Source organism: Taeniopygia guttata, chromosome 1A (genome assembly GCF_048771995.1).
Source record: "Taeniopygia guttata chromosome 1A, bTaeGut7.mat, whole genome shotgun sequence".
NCBI lineage: Eukaryota > Metazoa > Chordata > Aves > Passeriformes > Estrildidae > Taeniopygia > Taeniopygia guttata.
The window spans coordinates 14,661,220-14,687,515 of record NC_133025.1 but is presented as its reverse complement, the minus strand read 5'-3'; the positions used below and the strand labels follow the sequence as shown (position 1 = coordinate 14,687,515).

General features: G+C 37.9%; 1 protein-coding gene across 17 annotated transcripts in view; it reads right to left on the bottom strand.

The window, feature by feature from the left end:
* KIF21A (kinesin family member 21A) overlaps nucleotides 1–26,296 on the bottom strand; it is an 88,485-nt gene that overhangs the window by 48,385 nt on the left and 13,804 nt on the right. For 16 of the 17 annotated variants that reach the window (XM_072919977.1, XM_072919880.1, XM_072919901.1 and 13 more), the window contains exons 2-7: nucleotides 10,515–10,737; nucleotides 9,055–9,237; nucleotides 6,068–6,217; nucleotides 5,255–5,389; nucleotides 2,013–2,180; nucleotides 513–628 (exon numbers count right to left, since the gene is read on the bottom strand). In XM_072919977.1, the coding sequence (XP_072776078.1) occupies nucleotides 513–628; nucleotides 2,013–2,180; nucleotides 5,255–5,389; nucleotides 6,068–6,217; nucleotides 9,055–9,213 (728 nt within the window). In that variant the 5' untranslated portion in view covers nucleotides 9,214–9,237; nucleotides 10,515–10,737. Of the gene's footprint in view, nucleotides 1–512; nucleotides 629–2,012; nucleotides 2,181–5,254; nucleotides 5,390–6,067; nucleotides 6,218–9,054; nucleotides 9,238–10,514; nucleotides 10,738–11,204; nucleotides 11,926–26,296 lie in introns of those variants that run through there. The other variant, XM_072919986.1, reaches the window with a different exon arrangement.

Genomic DNA, 26,296 nt, shown 5'->3' with positions numbered 1-26,296 from the left:
ACATCAGGTAACTAAATAGAGGCACCATAGGCTGAGATATATAATCTCTAAAAAGATGGAAGTGACTGTGGGAAACTGACTCCAAGCTCCTGTGCATGGCAGTCAGAGCAAACAATATTCATTGACATTTAAAAAACAAAGCAAAAACAACAAAAAAACACCTCTAAAGGAGAAACTCATCACAGCTTTAAAATACACTGTAAACAAAACATACCAATTGTACTATCTACACATAATATCATGGGAAGAACTTTGCCTGAAAATGGTAACTTCTAAGTAACCTGAAGCTTCATGTCTAGTAAAATAACAATAGTCCTGAAAAGAACAATGCAAAAATCTTCTTTAAAATCTTTCCCTTCTATTGACAGCATTAGTTGCACGACAATTTATCTCCGGAATCTTCCTCCAACAAGACTTTTATTGTCATTTAATGTTCATTTTACTTTCTGCAGATTATGTTCTCATTTGTGCTCATTCACAATGAAATACATAAAATTTTACAATTTTCATACCTGTTTCCCCCAAGAGAGTCTTGAAGTAGCCTTGTAAGCTTTGAATCTCTGTATGGTACATGAGTTGCCTTCTTACTTTTATCACCCAGTGCACTTATTACATTGCCAAGTGCCAGCTATAAAACACCAAATCACATAACACACAAGTTAGAATCAGGTCCTGTGCAGTTTTATATTAAAACACCATAAACTGGAGTCAGCATATTGTGAGAAAATTAATATACTCATGACAGTTAGCATTAAAATATTTCTGAAGATTTCTGTATTTTACATTTAGAAATTTTTGTGTTATCAACAGTGCATCGGATGACTTACAGTCTGGCATTGGAAGTGCCAAAGTGCTTAGCACAATTCATATGCACTGTTAGTATCTCATTATCAGTCACAAACTACTACTTAATCTGGTGGTACTACTTAATCTAACATTTGCTTTGGATTATAATTAAAGTTGATCTCTACTTCTAACAGTACCTATCATTTCTTTAAACTGCTTTATGCTACATTTAGAATAAAATATGGAGCATTTATATGAAGGAAAAAAATCCAGAATTTAGTACTTCTACAGTTATAAAGCAAAAAATGTCTGATAATGATTTGAACATTTGAGACTTGAAATTAAATGTTTGTAGTCCATGGCTATCCTCTTCCATTACTAAAAGGATCTAATGCATGTTTATAAACAATCAAACATTTGGCTGTGAAGTTATTTTTATGTGGAACCACACACACTTCAGTGAAACTGATTTTGCTTTAGGTGGCGCCCTGCACTGCAAGTTCTTGCTTTGGAAATGGTGCAGCTGCCAGCAGCAGATGAAGAACTGCACACACCCTGCTTGCTTTGAAGGATTTAAAACACTTTAAATCTGTTCCACAAAACTGAGGGCTGTAAATAAAAGTTTTTTAATTGTATATTAGTTACATCACACTGATTTTCACCTTCCTGCACTTTATGTGGTCTTTGTTAAGTGTACAACCATGTCATCCAGATCCCCCAAATCCTGCTGGCTTTGTGCTTATGTCAATGATGAAATTGAACTGAATAGTCTTTCTCTTCCATGTAATATATAACCAGAAGAGCTACAGAATATAACCAATGTCATGATGGAAGTGAATAATTGATAAGATTCTAATTGAACAATACCCCAGAAAACTGGTACTGCACAATAGCCCAGAAAACACATGGTTTCACAAATAGAACAGAAGTGTATTTCTGTGTCTTATTGAAAAGAGTTGTACAGACCCTCCACATAGCCATGGTACACAAAACAAAGACATGAAACTACAACCTCCACTGATAATCACCAGCTCTACTTTTCAGTGCAGTTCAGCATTAACAAAAACATTAAATACAGTTAATTTTAAAATTACTTAATTTAATATGGTTACTTTTAAAATAGCCAGTGCATAGACAAAAAAATTAAGCTGTAAGCTATAAATTTCATTTCAAAGTGTTTTGCCTGGGTTTGTTTTACATTATATTGTATAGTTGTATAGTCTTACTAGTCCACAGTTGATGGAAATGCCTTCTTTTGCCCTTTCTCCTGTAGCTCCTGTTCGCTTTAACCTTTCAGATCCCGCCAGATCAACAAAATGAAACTTGGCAGTAAGAGTTTCATATTCATTCATCTCAGAAGATTCAGATATTATCTTGTTATCAGTGGCATTATCCTGAAGCAAAGAAGAACCCACAAGGCTTGGTGAGATCTTTTACATTAACATTTGCAAAGTTCAATCAACAATTATTTACAAAATTACCTCTTTACTATGACCATCTCCTTATTCTTTCTTTTATAACAACAGTATTTTGAAACATCTTATCTCCATTTTAATCATATGATACTAACATATTCTTGAAGACCTAGTTCTAGATGCATGTAATTACAAATTATTTTAAGTACAAGCTACCATTGCTTCTTGATGAAGAAATGAGGGGAAACATCTATTAAAATATACAAGTCTACATCAAGATGAGCTGATCAACAAATTTGTATCTCTCCTAAAATGCAGTCTTGAATCAATTGTCAAAGGAAACTGATTTTAAAAAAGAAAACTTTAATTACATTATTACCCTACAAAATCACCAGAACCAGCTAGTTCATAAACCGGCCAAATAGGTGAGAGATATTTTGATTTTATACCTCTCTAAACCCCATCACCAGCCTCCCTGTGGGATGATTCTCCAACTTACATCAGGAATTATTGTTGGAAACCATTTCTCCTAGCAGTCAGTATTCCACTAGTACTTCTGACTTCCCCAGAAAATGAGAACAGAGGGAAAAAGGGAAAATGAAGAGGTTCCTTTCTCCCTTCCACCTTCCTCCCTCAGGCAATGACTGGCACTTGCTGCAAGCCTCTATCAGTGCAGGGAGTCTGCCCAAGAACACACTGCACTGGGGCAGGTACCACAGTCTCAGCCTCTTTCCATTTCACATCCCAAAGCACAGCAGGAAAAATATCCTTTTTCATTAGACAATCCCAAACTTTTTTACTGTTGATTAGTTTAGTTCTACCATTCACTGTAAACTTTTTGTTTACTACAAGTGTAGTTAGATTTATTGTCAGGAAAGCAACACAATGAGAAAAATCCTTAAATCACTCATTTCGTGACCTTACTGGTAAGGCACCCATTGCAGTTTCTACTAACTTGTCATGGTGTCAGATAACAAGCATATATCAAGTGTATACTGGATTCATAACAAATTCTCACAGCCCAACCTACAAGATTTATTAGAAATTTCCAGTCATATGAAGCATAGAAAACTCAGAAAAAACCTTAAAAAACAAGAAAAACCAAACAAACAAACCCAAACCTAATCAAAAAGCTAAACACATCCCCTCAGGTTTTCTGTGGTGACATTTTTGTCCTTGGCCAGCCAGCCTACAGCTCCATTTGCTACTGCAAGGGGTAATGCAGGTCTCTGCAGACCAAACCCTTCTGATGGTAGTTAAATATTTCATGCATCCTTTTGTAGCAGCAACAGAAGAGAATGGGAACTGTGCTACTTCCACAAGACCAGTAACCATAATTTCTGTAATTTTGATGTTTACACTCTGGGGACCACACTAATTTGCAGGATTAATGCATCCTTTCACTCTCCCTCATTTAGCAAGTGAAATGCACATCCAGAAACTTCCCAGAAGCATGGCTGATGGGAAGAGAGCCCCAGGATCAGGTCTGTGCACTGCAGCCCTGGCTGCCTGCCAGCCCTGGGCACGGGCGACCGCACACAGGGGGCACGGCCAAGGCCGTCATCCGAGAAGGAGAAACTGCGTTGCCCTAGTAACAAAGGTCTCCCAAAACTGTTGTCTACAGAAACTTGAGCTACATCTCTCCTGGCCACCCAATAATAGCTTGTATTAATTTAGATTCCAGGAGCGTTCAGAGGACAGTGTCTGTTCTATCCTCTACTCTCCTAAACAACACAGGGAAAGAAGAGGGTGTAGTCTTAAAAAATCAAGGATTTAGAAATGCCCAGATCCACAGTTAGATTATCTTGTGCATATCTCCCATTAAAAGCAGAAACAAAACAGTTTGACACAAGGCAGAAGATGGCCACCTCTTCCTCTAACACAAGACTCTGTGTTACACAGGCAGAGCCAGGCAACAGTCGCCTGGGCAGCTCAGCTGGAAAAAGGCCCCACATGACTCCTCAGTCTCCAGCAGACAGTTTTCAACAAAAATTTCCAAGCAGACAGTGTCACCACACAGGGACTGAAGTGCCCTGTGTGGGCTTGGAGTGTGATGCCAACCCCTCCCAAGTGAAGACAGCTGACCCCACCACCAAATCCACAGTTTCAGTATGGAAAGCAGAAAGAAGTGTTTTTACCAAGTGTATAAAGCAGGTCTACATACCACAAAGGACCAGGAAGGAACACACATTTTGCCTGTAAATGATTATTTGTAGTATTAAAAAATAAAAGCAACCCCTCAAAGAGCACTGTAAATCCAATTCACTGTTCCACATGCTTAAAAATGTGGTAACTATGGGTCAGATGCTAGCCAGATAGTATTTAATATTTAAAAATTATATGCAAAACACCTTTAGAATATTCAAGTTAAGTCCCCCTGAAGGTACTGTAGCTTTCAGGAATGCGGATTTCTTCAGAACTCTCCCCTTACGAGACAAAACCAAGAGCAACTAACAGCTGAACAGCCACACACAGAATATTCTACAGAACAGCTCTATGTTCATTCATAATTTGAATTTCAGGTGCATAGATTTAACAAAATACCTGCACTCCGAGTATATAGCTTTTAAAATATATTATATTTTAAAGTATATATTTAAAATATATACACTGTGCCTCAGAATTTAAGGCTTTTCTACTTGCACTTTATTGGATATCAACAATTAATCTGAAATATCCAAGCAGTTTCAGTTAGGCGACTGCAAGTTTAAACTCACTAACTGCTATGACACTTAAATGTGCTTTCCCAATTAAAGACAAATTATATTTTAACTTTCTCAGTTGTGTATGTCGCAACAAAATACTGCAGAAAATGTTAGAGGAGAATGGATAAGTTCCTGTAAGAGTCTGCAATTTATGGTTGCCTCTGGCTAGAGGATGGTTACATATGCACAGATTAAATCAAATTATTATAATGCTTAGCAAATTAATCAAGAATTATGATGACTACAGCATCCTTACTAAGTGCAATTCAAATAGCAGTGGCTGCCAAAACATCCCCATTTTGACAAATGGCTACTAAAGAGAAGTTTACCAACAGCAAAAATACGTACAGCGTTAAATGCAGGACAGACTCTGGTCTGACACAAGTGAATAGTGAAGATAGCATGTGACCGTGAGCTCTGGACGTTCATCTGAGTGCTGGCAGTGGTTCGAGACAGAGCTCCCAGCTTCAAGCACTGCATCATCTAGAAAACAGGCAAGAAGTACATGGCATCCCTTGCTGATTAAAGGAAAAATGCTCCTATAATACTTGCTGTTTTGGATATATGACTAAAATTTCTCACTTTGATATGCATTCCGTTCCTATGCACAAAAAAAAAAAAAAGGACAAAAATCCTTAAACAAGCAAACTAAAAGTATTTTTTGTGATCTCTGTAAAATACTTAAATCTTCTATTCATATTCCTCTCTTTACTGTACCCTAGTACTAACATAGCTATATTCATTCACCTGTCCAAAAAAAAAAGTACAATAACATTTGTATTCAGATTTATGGTGTATGTGAACAGCAGTCTATTTCACATCAGCCAAATGAAAAGTTTCCTCTCCAAGAAAAAATAACATATATAAAATTTGGGAGATCAAATTTACGCATATGTCAAAATTCTCCCAGCAGAAATATATTATGAACAAAACTTTTCCTAGTTCTAAATGCAAGTGATATGCACTTAGTATCAAATATGTCACATTTAAGGCTGCAAAGAATTAAGAAAATAAAAATTTTAGCTAGTTAGCTAGATTTTACACTTAAATTGCCCAGGACACAGACCTGGGCATGACCTCTATTTAACTGTTCATCAAAGCATACAGACATTTTCAGAATCTACTTGGCATGTTACAGAGTAATTTGTTTCCAGTTATCACCTCAGATTCTCCAGTCACAGTTCGGGTTGTAACACCCACTGTATAAATTCCTCCTGCTGAATCTTCATGTATTTTAATATTTGATTTTTTATTCTTCGCATCAATATCACGTGTGGTATCAAACAGATCAAGAATTTCTTCATTGTAAAGCTGAGAAAAAAAAGACAAAAAACATCATTTTTAGAAGGAGCTCCTCCAATGACTAACAAATCTGTGCATGGCACATACCAAAAGTTGCAAAAATCCAAGCGTCTCAGCTCCCAAAAGATGTGAAATATCCAAACTTACAAGGACAATAGGTGACAGCAGCTGCAAATTAAGTGACCTGCACAATTTCCTATTATGCTACCCAAAGATGCTTCCTTCACATTGCCAGATGTGAGATAAAATTCTTCAGTGGGACCAGAGAAGAGGAGGAATTTGGTGCCAGCAGAACAAGAGTGGTTTCTGTGGCAGGCACCTGATGTCTTCAGATTTAACCTTGGGCTTTTCTTTTGTGCATTCAGTTGGCTGCACCCTGCTCAGAACACTTCCAACTCACTCCATGTGCTCTCCCTGCCATTGCAACTTTCCTCTTCTCGTCTCTCACACCTTCATATTTCTATGGCTCTCATTTAGATAAATTCTTCCCGGGCAGGAAGGAATTTGACATATAATAATAGTTTTTGTGCAAGCCACTTCTTAAAGACACCAAGCATCAGTCCAAAAATACTATGGCATGGCTTCTTGAGCAAGGCTTTTGTACTCCATAAAATGTTCTAAACTTTATACAGTGTTTAGATTGAATTGAAGATATCAGGGGGAAAAAAACAGACAACCCACCCAGAAAAAAACACTATCCCACTGAATGTCATGGCTCAAGTCTCTGCTTGTGTACCCTGGAACATATCAAGTGTCTCTAATTTAGTTATACTAATTCATGTCAGCAAAGCTCAGCCCAGACTAATTCAATTCCTGATCATAATCCCTAGGCAACAGTCAAACCACTACAACAGATCTGTATTCACACAAGGTACTTTTTCATAGTACTGAAAGTAAGTGACTTTCTCCTCTCAAAAGAAAAAAAGTCATCCCTGAGAAGAAAAAAACTCAGCATTTGTGACTGTGATGCTTTTAATCCTTTACATATTAAAAAAGGAATTATATTTAATTATTAGGCACAGATATTCTATGTAGGAATCTTCTCACTAATGTTTTACCTTCATAAATTCAAACAAACTGATGTCACAATTTAGAGCAGATCCTGATACTGCAGCTGCAATTGGATGGGACTGCATACGCCTGTCTTTTGAAAAAGCAGGAAAGCAAGGAGTTAAGGGAGGCAGACTTCAGCCAACTAAAGAAAGGCAAGGAAGTAGCAAACAGAAGTCACTGTTCCCAACAGTTATCCAGCTGTAAGACTTCAAAGTTACTCCAAAAATACAATCTTGCTTCAACTTGCTCATCAACTAAATTATTGTTTATGCAATCCAGCTCTAATGGTAGACAGGATGGGAGGAAGAGAATACTATTTGACACAATAATACCGTATAATATCAAACTAATCAGTAAAAGCTCTTTCTGGGAAAGCCTCGGTAAAAGAAAAAAAATCTACCAACTAAAATGACATTTTTTTAAGGGAGAAATTATTATATATATAATTTAGCCTTTCTCTATATAGATAAGCAAGACAGCTTTCAGTTCAGGTACAGTTCAAGTACAGTTCAGCTGAAATACATTGCAGTGGCTGCAATTCTTCATACCATTCTCACTGTAACATTTAATCACTGCCCTGTATTTTGGGATGCAGTCATACTTGTAATGTTATGTCAAAAAACACAATAAATTCAGAAACCACACTGGTTACTGCTCCTTATGCTACTCATGTTGCAGCTGCCTAAGCAAAGCTGCAGCTCCCTGGTGCACAGAGTAGAGCATTCCCACAGCACATGCTCAAGCCAACTCTCTCTAGGCAAATATTAGCCAGAGCAACTAAAGGTTCTGCATAAGGGTAGCAACAACAAACCTAGACTGATGCAAAACTAATACCAGCTTGTTAATGGCTAAAGGAGTTAGTTTACTTCAGCAGTAATAAAACCAACAGCTTTTTTCATGGAGAATATTAAAGCAGATAAAGTTGTACATACTGAATTAAGCAAAACCAATTTACACCTGCTCTTCCTAAAATTGATTCTGCCTCTCTGTGTGCCTGAAGTATCAGATTTTGCAGGTTGGTAGTAAATGTAAATACGTTACACCCAAATCATTCCATTTAAAGAGCAGTTCCATAGTCAGGAGACACAGTATAAAACCTGCAAGGCATAAAGCAACAGCTGCTGCAGGTCAGAAAGATCACAGATGTTATGGCCCCTTTACCAGTAACTGTGTCTACAAGAAAGCACAAAGGGAGCAGTTTTGCCACAGTTTTGTCACCAGGTTTTTTTTCCTCTAGATCAAGGAAAGAAGGGAACAGTGACACTGAAGCCTAATCCTAAACCAGTGGGAATTGCAGAAAAAGTATTTTCATGCTAGGTTTCTTCATTGGTGAAAGAAAGTCTTCTGAACAGATTTTGAAAGCCAAAGAAATCTATAGCAAAGTGACAAAAGCAAGCAAAGCATGATCACTATTCAAAGCCATAAAATACAGTTAGAGGGTTTTTTATAAATTTCTTAAGTTTTGTCAAGAATTACCAACAGACAAGAGAAAGCGGCCTTACAAACAGAAAGGGATAAATGATGACAAACAAATATTTCTACTTCAAAATAACACTATGAAGGGAAGTAGTAAAATAATTGGAGTAAGATAAAAAGACTTTTTCATAAATTGAAGAGCTGAACCAAATCCCATACATTTTTCTTTTGAAATATTATATATTAATTCAAAACACCTTGAAAGAAAATTTAAAAGAAGCAACCAGAAAAAAAATATTTAATTGGTTTGCTAAAAAAATAAAATACCACCAAAAAAAAAAACCTACCAAAAAGCCACAAATGTGGCTCATATTTACCTCTAAGAACTGTGCATTCACTTTAAAATCAGGAGGTGGAAGTCCTTGCTTAATAGCACCTTGTTTTTTTTCTTCAATACATCTGAAAAGGTGCTTGACAGCACGTGATATAATGCCTTGTTCCTCTTCTGTTATGTTGACATCAAATCCAGTGCCCATGGTGTATGTTTTGCCAGCACCTGTCTAATTTGAAAAAGGAGTAGTCACTAGAATATGTTAATAGCACCAAATCATCATAGAAATACAGTTTGTGAACACTTAGTGTCCACATCAACCTGCCATCTTTACAATATTAACACATACAACAACAGGTCACTTTGAAAAATGGATAAGCAGCAGAATTCGGACAAATTCTACTGTTTATTCAGAGATCACATACAAGAAGGCAGAGAGCAGTTCAATCTTTCATAACCCTTCCCCTAGAAATTTTCCCTACCCAGCTCACATCAGCCTTGAGCTATCTCCTCTAGGTCAAAAGATGAGTTAATGTCTCCAACCAAGGCTGTTAATTGAAACATGTATTTTGAAGGTAAAAGCAGCATTTGCAATTCTTTACTGAAGTAGATCAAATGACTCCCTTAATTAAGATGTCTGAATAACTCAGGTATTATATTCCCATTGTTCTCACTTTATACTAAAGAATACAAGCTCTATCTTCACTAGGAAGATCATCTAATTAAATATGAAGTCCAACAGAAGTCAAGGTAGTGTAGTGTTTTCACTTAATTAGTGGGTCAAGTCTAAGACAAAGATAGGATCACAGAGCTGAACATAATCTGCTAAACTGGATCTGCAAACTGCTTTGTTTGACTAGGAATAGACTTCACCTGGCTAACTTCAGATGCAACAGCTAACAGAGGTGAAATTCAGCATCCAAGACCACATTTTATGCAATCAACTTATAAGGGAATATTCAGAAGAAGACAATAACATACTCTCTACATTGTGCTCAGCTTCAAGTGTACCCAGTGTACTAAGAGGGTGTGTTCTTGATGCAAAGTTCTTTGACTTTGGAATCTGATCACTGCATTTTGCCCACAAGCAAACAATGTGGCCTGAAGTTCTCCAGGATTTATTTTTTAAAAGCTCCTATTCCCAAAAGTCTCTAAAAATGCAGTAGGTTGAAAAGTTGCTCAGAAAAGAATCTCAGTGAAACCTATCTCTATAGTTCACGTGATTAGGTCAATAATTTGTATTGCTGCATTGAGATGAATTCAGGAATTACATGGACTGATATTATTTTCAGGACTACTATTAAATTCATATCTGTGGCCTATATATATATATTCTGTGTTTCAACTGCCAGTCTAAACAGAATTTATATAAACTCACTCTCCTAGGGGGTAACTCATTGAAAATAAACCCAAGATGCTAAAACTAGATTAATGCATTCAGAAATTTAAGATAAAAATCATTTTCAATCCAAAATGAATGCTTTAAAATAAAATTGTGAAGCTTACCTGGCCATAAGCAAAGACAGTGGCATTATAGCCTTCAAAGCAACCTTCAATCAGCTTTTCTATGCACTGTACATAGATCTCTTCTTGCTGTGAGTCAATGTTAAAGACATAATCAAAAGTGAAGGCCTTATCTTTTCCCAAGAACACTTGAGGTTCACCAGGTGTGACAGATGTACAGATATGGCATCCTTCAATCTTCTCTTTGGCCAACTGTGGTCTAATTCTGTTTTGGAAGAGATAAAAAGAACTATTAGAAATTCTCATCATCAAAAAGAGGAGTGTACAATATAAATAAGGGATCTAAGAATTCCTAATTACTAAGAAGTCAGAATTTTTCTTCAGCAAGCCAGAAGGTTTTTGGCTGTCTGAGCCACAGTACTGACTGTATCAGAACCCCAGCAATAAAACTGCTCAGGCAAATGACACCATCTTTTCTGAAGTTTCACCTACTTCAAGCTGATGAGCTGCCTAGAACTCTGAATGTTTCTGTATGTATATTATGCATTACTGAAGAGTCACTTTTCTATGTTGTTTCAGACTTGGAAATCAAGCTTTCCAGTTTTATCAAACTTCTGCATGCTTTCATTGTAAAAACAGTAATTTTACTTTTTTTTTTTTTTTAACAAGCAAGTTAAACATGTAAAAAATATACAGGATAGTTTAAATAGCAATTTGGGAGCAAGGACCCACCGACACCTAGCTTGGTTGGTTAGAGCCTGGTGCTACTGCTGCCAAGATTGTGGATTCAGTTCCTCTATGGGCCATTCGCTCCAGAGTTGGACTTGAAGATTCTTATGGGTCCCTACCAATTCAGAAAATTCTGTGATATCTTAAATGAAATCATCTCCTTGCTGTGAGAGCAATGACAGCAAGGAAAAGGCTTTTTTTCTTTCCTTTCATCAGAAAAGGAGCTTGTACAGCCAGAACACTTGTGTGAAATGTTTGGTTTCACTGAAGAAGTATACCTTCAGACAACATAAAAAGAACAATAGTTACCAGTAGTTTACAATAGTTAAGTTTTAAAGAGTGTCTCATTCCTCATTATTTCCCCTCTAAAGCAAATTTCATCTTTTCTTTCAGTTTGTTCAGTTTGTTATTTTACAAAATAACTTGTAGAATATAGCTTGAACATCTTATATTCTATCATTTTATTAATTCCTCTGCATTCTTAACACTCTTGCAGCCTTATCAAAATTGAATTCATGTACTGGCCTCACGACTAATAATGACTGCAGAAGCTTGTGATTCGATGGGTTTAATGATTAACTATCAAGAAGAAAAACTCACTTAACACATTATTCTAGCTATAAGTTACTAATAATTTGCTTACAAAGCTACCTTTTTAAAAAATATTTCCAAGTTCTCAAAGCACCACCAAAAAAACAATCCAAACCAAAAACCCAAACGCACAAAACTCACACCAAAACGTGTGCAGCTTAAAAGAAAAAAGGCTAATACGAATGCCAAAAAAGCAGCAGTACAGCTACGTACAAACAGAATCATGGAATATTTTCTACAGATCCTCCAATTACATAAAGCTTCAGAGTGGCTACTTTCAGTGACACAGTGTCAAAGACCTGCATGCACAGAGTATATTTAAAGGCACATATTCATCTCACAGTCCATGTTTGAAGGGCCACATGCACATTAATGCTCTGTTTAGGGCACCTGTGCTGCCTTGAAGCAAATTCCCCAACATTTTCAGATATCACATGTTGGTTTGGATCACAAACCCGTTTCAGAGTGCACAATTTACACCCCCTTCAGAGGAAACTAAGCCAAAATGCTTGACTCCAAACACACAAAACTTGTTCCAAAATCTAATGGGAGCATAAGGGCCCAAAGCTACCTGCTGATCTACTGTGACTGTGCCAACATCTGCTGATACAGAGCAAGCTTGTCTCCAACAACTGAGTGGGCTGCTGCAGACTAATTATGTACATGTTAGATTAAGTTAGAAATATCCTGCTTGAAAAAAATACCAAAAAAAATCTCACAGAGCATGATGTATCTACTTTTTATTGCAGATTCTGAATTTTTCATCCAGGGATGTGCACTGCTGTCAAGAGTACTTTTCAGATTTTTCCTTCTGAGGGTTTCATTATATCCCACATGTGACACTAGAGATTAACCTTAATTTATCTGTAAGGTTTTCTGCACATTAATTTCAGTATGGAAACTTCATTAATGACCAGGAGGTACCACCCTTGTCAGCTTCCCCTCTAGTGTAATGTGAAAATTAAGTAAACCTTTGAAAAATGTCATTAAAGAAAAGATTATATGATGTGCAAAATAGGCATAAATATTCTACAACTAGTATTTGCATTTAAGGATACAAAGTGTGTAATATAGGTCAAATTTTGTCTCTAACGACATCATAAGGAAGTTTTTTTTTAATGAAATAAGAATGCTAAAAGTAATACAGGATTTACATAACTCCTTCAAGAACAACCAACTTGATCCACTTGTACCTGTGATAAACTGAACACAGAATCTGATAAATATGTACAGAAACTTGTAATACATTTACTTCCTTCTAAATTAAGGAAATTTTTGTAATAAAATAGATTTTATTTCTAGTTAGAGAAAGTCTTCAAAGAAAAAATTAATCATATGGCTTTTCTAAAAGCATTCTACACAACTGGAAGGTCGAGCAAATAAAACACTGCAGCTTGCTGTCTAAAACAATATTTAGAAAATGCCTACTCAGTAGGTTATTCTGCTGCTTTCCTTTACTGCCTTGAAGTCAGTCAGAGGGCAAACTCCTTTTTCAGACTAAGCACTCTTATTCTTTCTGTACTGCACACAGTACAGAGGCCATCAACTGTCCCTACAAGAATGAACTCTGAGGGCTTGTAAAGGTCCAGAGGCATGTCTCATAGCCTTCCAGAGCAAAAAAAACCTGGGAAGATCTTTTCTAGAAATCTAGATGGAAAATACATTTTCAATATCAAGCAAGCTTTAGTTATCCCAAAAGCACAACTTCTCCCCAGTTCCAAAAAGGCTTTTAACAACAATTTGCAGAATGAAGCTGACAAGTTTTTTTTCAAGTTTTTCCTAATATGCTTTTATTCTGTGCTTGAAAAAGAATTCATTTTCTACACTGATGAACTGATGCAATTATGACAGGTGCCGAATAAATTTCTCCTTTCTACTACTGAGTACAGACTGACCGACCATGAAAAGGAACAGCATGCCTAAAATATCAATGATTTGCATGATAATTATTACAGTGATGACAGGAGTGTGAAGCGAGCAGTTTCGATGTCGCCCAGCAGAGACTTCCCATGAGAATCCTCCCGGCCAGGTCCTGCCTTGCAGCCAGGCAGCACCTCCCAGAGCTGTGCTGCACAGCAGCTGTACAGACCAGCCCAGCACAACCAGCCCACGGCTGAGCTGAGGGGTACCTGTGTCACTGCTACAGCTTCTCACCAGCTCAGCCACTTCCCTGGGTTGTAACACAGCATTCAGAGATCCAGCAGTGATGGTGGTGTCCTTCTTCCCTAACCTACCACTAAATCTGAAAGCAGTGCTAGGAGAAACAACATATTTCACCAGCACTTAGGCAACACAAAGGAAAAACAAAGCAAGACTCACTACAGCAGGGAAGCTTCATGCCAAAGAGAATGCCCTCCTCATTCTGTCAGTAGTCTTACACAATATCCCACTCTGCTGTGGAGTTGAGAGGTAGCAGAGACAGATCACGACTGCATCAGGTTGGATGACATCTTCCCCCAAAAGAGGTGTGCAGACAAAAAACCTTCATCACCCAACCTGAGGTCTCCTTAAGGGATACTTCATTCTCTGAAATCTATACAGCTCTCTTGCTAAACTTGCCACGAAGCTAATGTGATGTCCTCAAGGAGCAAGCAAGAGATTCCTTCCCTTCACCCTGATTTCTGCCCACTTACAAACAATGTGAGTGCATCACCCAAACCTCAAGACTCTCAGTCTTACTATTTACACTGAATGTGTGGTCCAGCTAACAGATGTCCTCATGCAAGTCGAATTTGGCTCCAGCACTGCCTATAGGAACATCTCCTCCTTCTCCACCCCACACATGAATTGGGGAAGTGATTTTTTCCTTTCTGCTTACAGTCAAACATTTTTCACTCTTACATCTTAATGTGGTCACTTCTGTCAGCAAAGCAGGCAGCACCCACACTTGAAAAATGTGAAAGAGTTCATTCTGGTCATCTCTGTTTGCCCAGCCTGTGGTCTGGCAGTCTGCCACTGAGATTTTTCTCCAGGACCAATTTGACTTCGCCCATTTTGTCTTCTACATGGCCCCACCCCACCTGTTTTTCAGGCTACTCTCTTAATTGCAGATAATCAGGTGTTTTCTACCTATTTCCAATCACATATCCTTAGATGTGGCAACTTCCCAAACAGCATTTTGCTCTCCATCCTTCTCTCTGCTCCTCTCCAAAGCATGAACACACCCAATTCTTGTTTACGTGTACTTTGCAGCACCTCCAGGCCACACACATGAAACTTAATCCCCTAAATCTCTCCTGCTTTAGCACACTGGGACAAGGTGTCAAATTAGGGAGTACTAAACCAGCCAGCGGTTGCACAGTAATGCACTGTATTGTACTGGAACTAATCCCTCAGTAGAACAGGGGCACAATGTCTCTGCTAAAAGTATTGTCAGCTAGAACAGACTCAGATAATGCAGTTCAGGGACTACAGTCATCATCAGACCAATACCCTGTGTTATGCAAGACATCAGACTTTACAGAATTGATTCTTGTTTAAACTAGATAATATCATAATATCTCTTTGAAAAGCATCCTGAATTTACTTCTAGGGATGAAAAATTGTCCCAGTGATCTAAATACATATTATTTACATAAATAACTACATGCATATATAAGGATGCAAACACATCCCTTTTTCCTACTAAATAGTTTTACCTCTGTGCCTGATTATTTAAAAACCTCTCCATTTTTCAATTTTACCCAAGCCACCTCTAACCCTCTATGATCACATCACCACTTAATCTCATTTCATATACTAAACAAGACCAGTGATTTTTTAAAATTTGCATCTCCATGAGAAGAACTGTAAACTCTAACAAAGGGTAATAACCAACGTGTTTACCATATGCCTTCTCAGCACCTCTACAGAATAGCATTAAGCATACAAGAACTTCTCTGACTGATCTAAAAAGGGCAAAGAATCAAATTATTCTTGTTTACAGAAATCAAAGCAGAAAAAAAATAAACATGGGTTGATCTTTCAGACTGCAATGACTATCCTGAAGCTGTATGTTGGAAAGAAATGATTACTCTGAAGCCCCATGACATTAAAAAAGGCTCTGTGGGGAAAGGGCTGATTTCAGCTTGCTCAGAAAAGCATAAGTTCAAACTATGTGCTATGCTGAGCAGGAAACAAGTTAACCTGTAAACCCAAGGCTATCCAATACTTCTCTTACTACACTAAACCTACTAAATTTTACACAATTAAATTTCACATGTGGGTATATGAAATATTAAATCCAGAAACATCTAATAAAATACTTAGTGAACATAGCAGTCAATACAACCTGGGAAACTGCCCAAAACCAGAAGAAACCAGCTTCCAACTCTTACTTCAGCATCAGAATTCCCTCACCTTACTACTCCCTTAAATTTACACTCATCAAATCACTCCCATTAAACTCCCTTTAGAACAAGCAGGGAGTAAAGAAAGCTAAGCAGGTTTTGTCTCAAAGACACCCAATACTTAGGCTTGCAAAACTTCTCAGTATTTTTGGTTGCACACACTGGAATCTTGCTCTGCAATTAGCAACACTTTAAAATGAGACCACAATTATAATGTCTGAATGCATTCCTCTGAACTACACCTCTCAACAAACTTTAAGGATACAAAAAGATCTGGCATATGAGAAACTCCAGGTTTGTCTCCTGTTAACACAGCAAAAAGGGTTCAGGAACAAACCTTTAGGCTCATACCAGCAACCATCACCTACAGAGAGTTTCTGAATAGCGGCATCACGAATGGTATAACCCCACATTAATGGTATCAATCACCAGTATTCCCTGTACTGCTATCAAGATGGAAAATGGACATGCAATTACAGACATACAGATTACAGTGACCACATGAGACATGGCTCAACAGCACGTGGGCAAGTTTATCCCCCTGCCATGGGTCAGCTCCCACCTCAGGAACCTGCTTCACCCTGTGCCAGGGGCCCAGGCACGCGGCGGTCACCCAGCCAGGGCAAGGAGCACCACCTTGCTGTAGCTGAACTCCATCGTTCTTGCGTAACATTGGGCACTGCTCCCACTGGTGCTCCTCTAAAGCTGCCACAGTCCAGACCGAGCCCAGCACTGCCAGCAGGTGTGTGTGCCCAGAGCCCAGCTGTTACTCAGCCTAAACTTACACCTCCTGGCAAGCACAAGTGAGGCAGATGTTTTGCACACATACTAACACTTACCTACTTGATGTACCTGAGAACTTCTTGGCGTCTAAAGGCATTTCAATACAGTGACAATTGTACAGTTGACAATACAAAAAATAAAACTTCCTGAAACAGTCCAGGATATTAAAAAAAAAATAATGCAGTAAGGACTGTGACAAAAGCTTAAGCAGGATCTACATGGTCCAGATTTTACTCCGAAGTCCTATTAAGATACTGATAAAAAGGAATTAGCATCCCTTCAAATCATGTGTAACCATTAAATATGATCATTAAGCCTTAACTTAAAACACCTAGCCACTAAATTACCAAATGTGCTTAGGTTTAAGCTTTGAAACAGCTAACTTACTGTAATGCAAACAAAAAAAATTCTATTAAAAAATATACGCAGAAAATATTTTGTTCCAGTGCTGCAGAATGTCACTTCCAGTTTGCATTTAATGAGAAAGCAACACATGGAAAACTAGAATGAAATTAAATTGAGGAAATATACCACTGCCATAATTAGATTTGTCCAGTTCTCCCATATGCTCAAACTCTACCTCTTTAATATTTTTTTATTTTTACACACAAATTTAATTTCATGAAACAATTACCCTTTTCAGTAGCTTGGGTCTGGTCAGCTCCCACACCCATTAGCTGTTCATGCTGGAGATGACACTGGCAGTGCCAGGCTGAGGCAGTTCCACAGGCTGCTGCTCTGCCTTGGTTCCTGAAGAGCCATACAATAGCTGTATCTCCAGGCAGCCACCACAGCCAGGACACAGTTTAGCAGTGTGATTTTGGATTAATTCTTGTGCAATTCTCTAACAGCCTAGCAAGCTGTGCAACACAGACTGGCAGGCACAGCCCCACGCTTTTGCTAGGAAAAGTAAACACAGAAGGGAAACACTCAGGCCTGCTCTCACATAATTCCTACTGCTCCGCATGCTTCCTTCCTCACACCACCCCACAGGAGGGCTAGCAGATCCTCCAGAAGATCTAGAAGACCGCCAACATCTTTCTTGATAACTTGAATGAATGCATTCACACAAACTCTTCTGTAGTTTTATTGTGAACTAATTAATACTCTAGCAAGCAAAGAAATCCACAACTTTTGAGAAAAATTTGGCTTTTGAGAGAGAGAGAAAGGAGAAGTGTATTGCAGGGTTTGTAGTGGCCTGGGTTATTTCTAGTTCAAGACAAGGTCATCTCTGATGGAAAAGCTGCACTACCATAAGCTTCCACATGCCTGCCAAGCACAGGACTGGCACACCTCCAGATCCAAGTGCAATTTGAGTAAAGCTAAACAGAAGTGCCTTTTCCAAAGGCAAATAGTTTTTTTTTTAATTGTTCTATTGTGCTACTTGCCTTGGTTTTCTTAACATCTATTGTTATATGCGTCACCCCTCTCAGAAAGGTAGATATTTATCAGAAGAGAGATAATAACACAATATCTTAGATAAAATGAGAGCTAAGCAAATGCAGTAAAGTATTACTTATGAACTAAGCCTTGAAGTATTTATGGTTTATGAGCAAGAAATGAAAGAAGAAGTTAGACCTTCCTAAAAGTAAAATTCTAAATTAATTTCACACCATATAGGAATGCAGACACACCTGTATCGTGCAATGCAGCGGCAGAAGAGAGACTTTGGTCACAGCGATCAGGGGTTAAATATGCTTCAGTGCTGAAAGGGTCAAAGGCACTCTGGTGCTGAAAGGGACTACAATCACCTGATCTCCAGGTAGCTGATTAGCCCCAAGCAACTGCCTTTCCCCATCAGGGAGCATGAACAAGTCATTCTCAAGAGTAAGAAGCAAAAATAAGTATTTCTGCTGCACAAGGAAACACAGCACTCAGCTGCACTACAGCATGATTGGCATTAGCTCAGGCTCTGGACACCTTGCTGCATGGAACATGTGGACATACGCTGAAATAAACAGGTCACTCATTAGCTACCTCTCCTTTAAGGATTAATTCTGAAAATATCATCAAGAATCTTTATCACCTTTAAATAAGAGGGAAAAAAGGGAACTCCAAAAGGTTCTAGGTCATTTCAGTTTTTATTTGAGAGGTAGCTTTCAGTCTTATAACGCCCTATGTAAACTTTCAGCTTTTTGTGTGCTTACACTGCACTTGCGGACATCACCACACAGTTGGCAGAACAGCAGAGACATCCCAAATTACTTGCTTCACACATGAACAACAGGTTTCTTCCCCAGGTGGTCTGGGAACCTAACATTTCCAAAAGGCCAATCAGCAAAGAAATGTCTTCTGAACTGACAACAGAAGTACACAATAAAGGGAAACTGTAACCAAAACGTTTACTCAGGGAAGCAGAACCATCTGTGGCTATGGATTTGGATGGCTGCTCCTGATCATTAAAATTGTAGTTTACCAGAGGGTTCAATCAGTCTGCAATCAGGCTGTGCTCCCCATGTATTTATATACCAAGTCCAATATCCTCACAGCAAATTAAGGACAGTACTGCCTTTAAACTGCATATTAAATCTGTACCTCTTACAATGATTTCACTTGATTTAAGTTAAAAAATTCTATTGAAAAATATATTTTAGCTTTTATGACTATAAAGTCCATGCAGAGAAGTATGAAATACCATCTTCATTTCACTGGTGGAGTTTCACATCAATCACTAGCACTTACAATAATGAAGACTAATATAGATTACTATTATGAAAACATTATGGCTATTATACCTGATTATTACTACGTTTAAAGAACACAGATGTCACAAACTCAAAGGGAAAAGGGAAAAGAAAGGTCTTTTGGTGTGTCCCCAGATCAGTGTCTACAACTATGGCCCTCATGGATACAAGTAGGCCAATTAAGCTAGCAAGTATATCCTTCTGAGGGTAAGGATTCATGAGGAAAGCAACTCTACATACAAAATAAATAGAATGACGTTATATTTCTTTTGCAAATCATGGAGTTTTTTTCCCTCCAAAATATAGCTTTAGCATGAAACTCAGCAGCCTTCATCATTCCTGCTCTGGGGCTCACAGCTGTAAGGAGTGGCTGAGTCACTGCCTGGGTAAAGCTTACCAGAGCCTGGTACTAATTATGCAACAAGGGCAGCATCAGGAAAAGGAATACATTTCCTGTAGCATGCTGAATGCTTAACAGAGCTTGTATGTGCTAAACAAATACCATTATAAGTAAATTGAGATTAAAAAAAAAAATTAAGAAAGCCTTTTTGAAGAGCGCATAGCCCAGCAGCCTAATATCCCTGAGCCAGGATAACAAGTACAGCCAGTATCTTAGAGACACTTTGCTTCCAGAAATGTTAGCATCAGAATTCAACTGACAAAGTAACGTACTGTCAAAAGTAATGTGGTGAACACAGGCTATCCAACCACCCAAACCACTGTAGTCACTGCTGCCTTACCAAGCTACAGAATAACATTTATTTAGGTCCAACAGGAAAAATGGGAAGGAATTAAAAACAAAACAAACAAAAGCCTAAACAAAGCCAAAAATTCCAACAACAAACATCCACATCATCATCAAACAACACTCAACCACAAAAACCACTAAACCACGGTCTTGAGTACATCCAAACCTAAATTCAGTCACATTTACAGCTCAGGGATTTTGAGATAATTTGGATACCTCTTGTGTGCCAGCAACCAATCAGCCCAATGCACACAAATACACTAAGCCTGTAAGAAGTACATCAGTCAACAAAAATGTGGTTGGTGTCAACTCTTTTTAGAAAGCACACATGTAACTAATGTTTAACTACCAGAGTCAAACTTTACTAAAAGCACAGTTTTGTGAGACAGCTGGTTTCAAAAACATTGCCAGCAGCATCATTACATCAGCAAATAACCCAAAAATGCCCACATAAAGGCACAGAAATTACAGTGGATTTCTGGTTCAAAAGTTGAAAATTCCATCTTGCAGAGCAGTAACATTATTTTCACACACCGTCACATACAAAAAGATTTATCCGCAAAGCCAAATGAATAACTTAAAAATACAATTATTTAATGAAATTAAGTGAAATATTTTAAGAATAAGAACATGCACTTGGGAACTTCCTCACATTATAAATTATCCTTGATTTCTTAAAAGCATTGATAAGTACTGCAAATATATTCAGAAATAACCAAGGGGAAAAAAAGTGTTTATTCACAGTAGAAAAATAATTTTTTAATAGAGCAAAGAACTGATGTAATGCAAGGCTATCCAGATGACCAAAAAATTGTCAGTCATGCCAACACTAGGCTTCATTTCATTTCTTCCTCTTCAGTTAAATGTATGTCTGTTTTAGAAGTTCACTACTTCTTCCAAGCAGCCTAGTTTTTAAAAATAGGTACTCTGTTATTTTTAAACAAAGTTAAAAGGTTTTGCTGTTCTGCAGCAAAGAAGAACCCTTAATTGCCTCTCTTACCCAGATTTCCCTTTCCTTTTTAAACACCCATACATATTAAGCTCCCAGGTCTTATAGCTATAGCACACAAATCACTACATGTTCATGACAAGATTACTGTAGCTCTGAAAACTGTTTTCATTTCTTTCCCCTCCATACAGAAATATTTTCTTTCTAGTTGTATATTCTCAAGTTTAGGGCAGTTGGTTGCTTCACACCTCTGAGCCACAAGTCCAATAATTACATTTCACCAACTCAAAACAAACATAAAGTTATAAACATACCTATAGGTAAAGCTTCAAGCCACTTCATAAGTAATTACAGTTAAATAATAAAACAAAAGAACAGGAGAGTCAGGTCAGTTAAAAAATAATTACAAGTTGTCATTAATCATACTGAAATGACTGCTTAGTTAACACTGCTAAAATAACCAGAGACTTCACTATGGGACAAGACAGCTAAAAACAGTGTTTCAGTAAACTGCACTGAATGGTGCCTTCACTCTGTTAACTTTCAAAGCAACATTCCTGGAACAAAAACCACTGTATGACTTTTCTGCCACGCCTTCCCAAAAAAAAAAAAAAATCAACACAAAAAACCTCGCTGTATCCATAACACCCGATACACCAAGTTCCAAAGCAAACTGCAGAAAATTTCTTCATATTTACTGTTGACTGTTTCTAATGAACAGAAGTTGCTCTGTTCCAAAACAGAAGGTAGACTGTTCAAGCAGTGACTGAAAGCTCTGAGTTGGTAAATCCTAACTCTGGAGAAAGGAAAAATAACTCACTTGCTTTATTTAGTACTGTCTGTTTTCAAACTTGCAAAACAGAAAGAAACAATGTTATCCACCTTCTCCAATCAAGATGTTTCAGCTATGTTGTTTTACGTCTGAATGCCAATCCTCAAATTTAATTATTTTCATGTCTATTTGTTCTATTTACAAGGCTGCAAAATCATTCAAATCAGCAGCAACAGCATCAGAGATAATTTTCCCATCCTTCTTTTCCTATGCAATGACACTGTATTAAGCTGCATTCTAAATCTGACTACTTTGCTGCTCTTTCTTGGCTTGAAAAATCTAGTTAAAATCAGGACAATACAGGAAACTATGGAAACTGAGGTAAAAATTCAGTAGGTAGCATTTTCCCCACACTGAGCCATGCTTAAACAGATTGCTCAGTACGATCCTGGATGCTCTGAGAGCATTTCAGGCAAATATAAACTGTCAGTCCTCAAACTCTCCTCACCTTTCTCCCATTCCTCAATCCCCACCAAAGCTGAGAAGTCTGCAAGTCTCTTGGTACTCTCCCATGAAGTTTCAACCAGGTGCAAAACTTGGGTTATCTACAGGCCATAATCTTTTATTCAGCTAAAGGCGGGCTGGCTTTCAGATGTGGTAGAGAGGGGACAGGGGAAAAAAATTTAGCCAGAGAGTATTTAACATTAATATGGAATACCAGTAGAAAGCTGAAATAATTGGAGCTTAAGTAACACAAGAAGTCAAAAATATGGGATTTATCAAAGTTGACTGGTGAAATAAGTTTGGAGTTGGTACTGCTCTGTCAGGGCCTCATTCAACATCATCTGTGCAAGAAATCCATTGGAATCTGGAACCTTACAGGAAAGCCAGTTTCACACAAAAATTCACATCCCAAAGCTAGAAGAAAAGAGAGGTTTCCTCTAAAACACTTGTGCTTAGGGCTGAGCTGTTGCCATTTCACATGCTCAGCCTTTCATTGAGTTCAGAAGGGCTTATATGACACTATATAAATAGTGACTACAATATCCAATGTATCACTGGAGATTTCAACCTAAGGGAAAGAAAATGCTTTGCTACCTCATCGGGAAAGCATGGGCTAACTTCATATTCTTCACTTTTGATAATATATAAAATAGAAAAGCCTGTGTAATTTTGAAACTGTTTAGCTTCCACACTAGGGTAGGTAGGAGCTTCTTGTTGCCTAGGTCAAACAAATTCAGTGTGGAAATCATTGTGGAAATGGTCATTCTCCTGGTTTAATTTCTACTGGCATGCAGACCTTGCTGCATTAGCAACTTTACAGTTTGGAATTATCACTAGTATTAATACTGGTAAGATTTCACCAAAATAATAGCTCCAGGACAGAGAACATCCATGAAACAAGTGCACCCTGGTCCTTCACCACAATGTAAACTGCACAAGACTCATAACATCTGAATATAGTTTATAAAGAACCAATTACTTCCTTATTACTTATATCTGCTTTAGACAACCATTATCTATGCTGGCCTAACAGCAATGCTAAGCACTTTCTGCTTCATGTCCCAGCTGTAGGCTTAATTTTTCATTACAGCTCAGGTTCCCTGATAAGATTACAAATCCAACCAGAAATCCAAAACTATTAATGCAAAGTCACTTCACAAAAACAAACAAAAGAACCAACCACCAAAAAAAAAAAAAAAAAAAAGTCACGCAGCAGGGTAGATCATACAAATTGAAAGCAACTATCTCCATTTCACATCACAGGCCTGGGATGCCCTGATTCCATGTCTTGAACAGTTCTCTGCTGTGTGCAGCTGCTGGCCTGGGCACTGCCTTGCCAGTCTCCCTCAGCTCAAGTGCACACAAAGCAGCAACACCTGATCCTGGGATCATTTCTGCCTGCTGAATGCTTGGCTAAAGCTCTGTGGGGACATAAGGTAAGGTCTGTCCTGACAAGCTGCTTCAAGGTCAAAACCCATTTCTTTTGCTTTGACTTAATTAAATCAGCTCTTCTTGGCAACTAATACTTCTAAATCAGGCATCTCCCAGCTGCTCTCAGAAATCATCAGTGCAAATCACTTGTGGTTTGTCTGTGTCAGAGCTCATAGTCCCTCTTACACTGGAGGAACCATAGATGCATTCAAATCAAATATTCATCTATTAACTGTTTCAAATTGCCTGAGAAATTTAAGTTTATGGTAACTGTTTTGCTGTAGTCCTAATCTGTAAACTGAGATGGTTATAGACCTGCCACAAAATTTGTGACCAAGCATCTCATTCCTCCAAGCACTTAACATCAGACAACAGAGGAGCTTCTTTGGCTTAAATGAGACCTAAGAGGACAGTGAACAAAGGGAGTGCTCACAAGGTTTTCCAGGAGCTAAGAAGCAACTTCACCAGGAAATGGAAAACTATGAGTTCATACAAAATGGTAGTGCCTCAAGGCCAGGGAGGGCATTACACTAAGGTTTATATAAAGCTTTCATAACGGGTCACACATTTATTAAAAGCTACAGACAGATATATCTCTATAATAATCCATAACTTTACAGCTGTTTCAGATCGTTTTCCTCACCAGCACCATAAAGCCAGAAGACTGGATATTAGCACAAGCTACAAACTCTGCATTGCCAACTGGTGTGAAACAGGCAGCTGCCTCCCACACCTCTGACTTCCACTCCATGGCTGCACTCAGCTTCAGCCACTTACCACCCCTGCTTTTACAGGGAAAAGGGAAAAGATCATTCCACACTAACAAAGCTCCAGTGTTTTAGACAACCTTTTTTTCATTTAAAAGAAATTTTCTTAGTACTACAGACAACATTTGAGTGATGGAGAAAAGAGGTAAAAAGCCATTTATTTACTCCAGCATATACTATGGTACCAGATATTTAGAAAGAAAAATGGAATATTTAGGCAAAACTCGTTAAGGTAATGGTGTTCTACCAAAAATGTCAGCAAATATTTAAAAAGCCTTAAGAGGGGGTCAATAGATCAACATTTTTTCCCCTGGAATATACAAGTGTCTCCAAACTAGTACTTAAATTTTTTTCTAAGACAGTTGGCTTTTACAATTAGTGTCAAAGAAAGAAAACTCTGTGCTCTTTAAAATTTTAATATTTTGCTACATCATACGATCCAAACTGTCAATTGTATGTTTTAAGGGATTTCACCACTGAATTTCAAGAAAGGTTAAGGCAAGAAAGATAGCAAAGAAGGCCATTTTGGCTTTTGAGAAGTTTTTTTAAATAAAATACTGTCAGGACCGGGTTTTTATGGAGGTTTTTTGTTACTGTTTGTGGGGTTTTTTTAAAGAAACATGACAGCTAAGCAGATAGCATGACCTTAAGATCCTCCCAGGAAAGTTTTTTTTCTCCCTGATTTCAACTATAGACTTTGACTGCCCATGCCTTATCACTTGACTTTTGTTTACACAGAAATACAGAACTCTGTCATCAAATGAAGTGCAACTGTAATGCAGCCCTTACGTAAGCTCTATCACATGAATAATTAGCAAGGCATAGAAAACTACAAATAGCTTATTTCCCAACTCTACTTACCATTAACCATTTCTAGACCGCTGAATCAAGGATCAGGGGCTAAGAATGGGAACAAGATAAATTGAAACTGTGAGAAATATTCAGGACAGGGAGCAGGATTATCTAGCACAAATGAAAGGAGAGGATTTCTTTGACTCAGCATTTGAGGTCAGAACTGGTTTTATTTCAAATACAATAACGTTTTTAACAGAACACAAAATCAGAGTCTCAGTCAAATCCAGTTGACCAGGGTTACAGAATATATCATTAAGTGTCAGAATAGACAAAAAAATTACACAATCTTTTCTGTCTTTCCTATACTGCCATCCTAATCTCAAGGTATCACAAGGTTTTCAGGTCAAAGAAACAAGACTTCGGCCCTCTGTTCCCTGGCAGCCATTGCAATGCATTAGTTGTTTATCTCTGATCTGCAGCAGCAGTTTTGGCAGAGGAGTGTTGGCAGAGGGGTCTTGCAACAGCAGCAAAAATGGAGCAACACAAAGACTCACTAGCTGAAAAATAGTCCAACAGTGCACTCCACCTAAAACTTGCTGACAAAGCAGAAACTACTTCAGTACCTCTAGCAATTCTTGCTGAGGCTTAAAAAAAAAAACAAAAAAAAAAACAAAAAAAAACACCAAAAAAAACCAAAACAAAACCCAAAACCCCACACCACAATGAAATCTGATATGTGTATG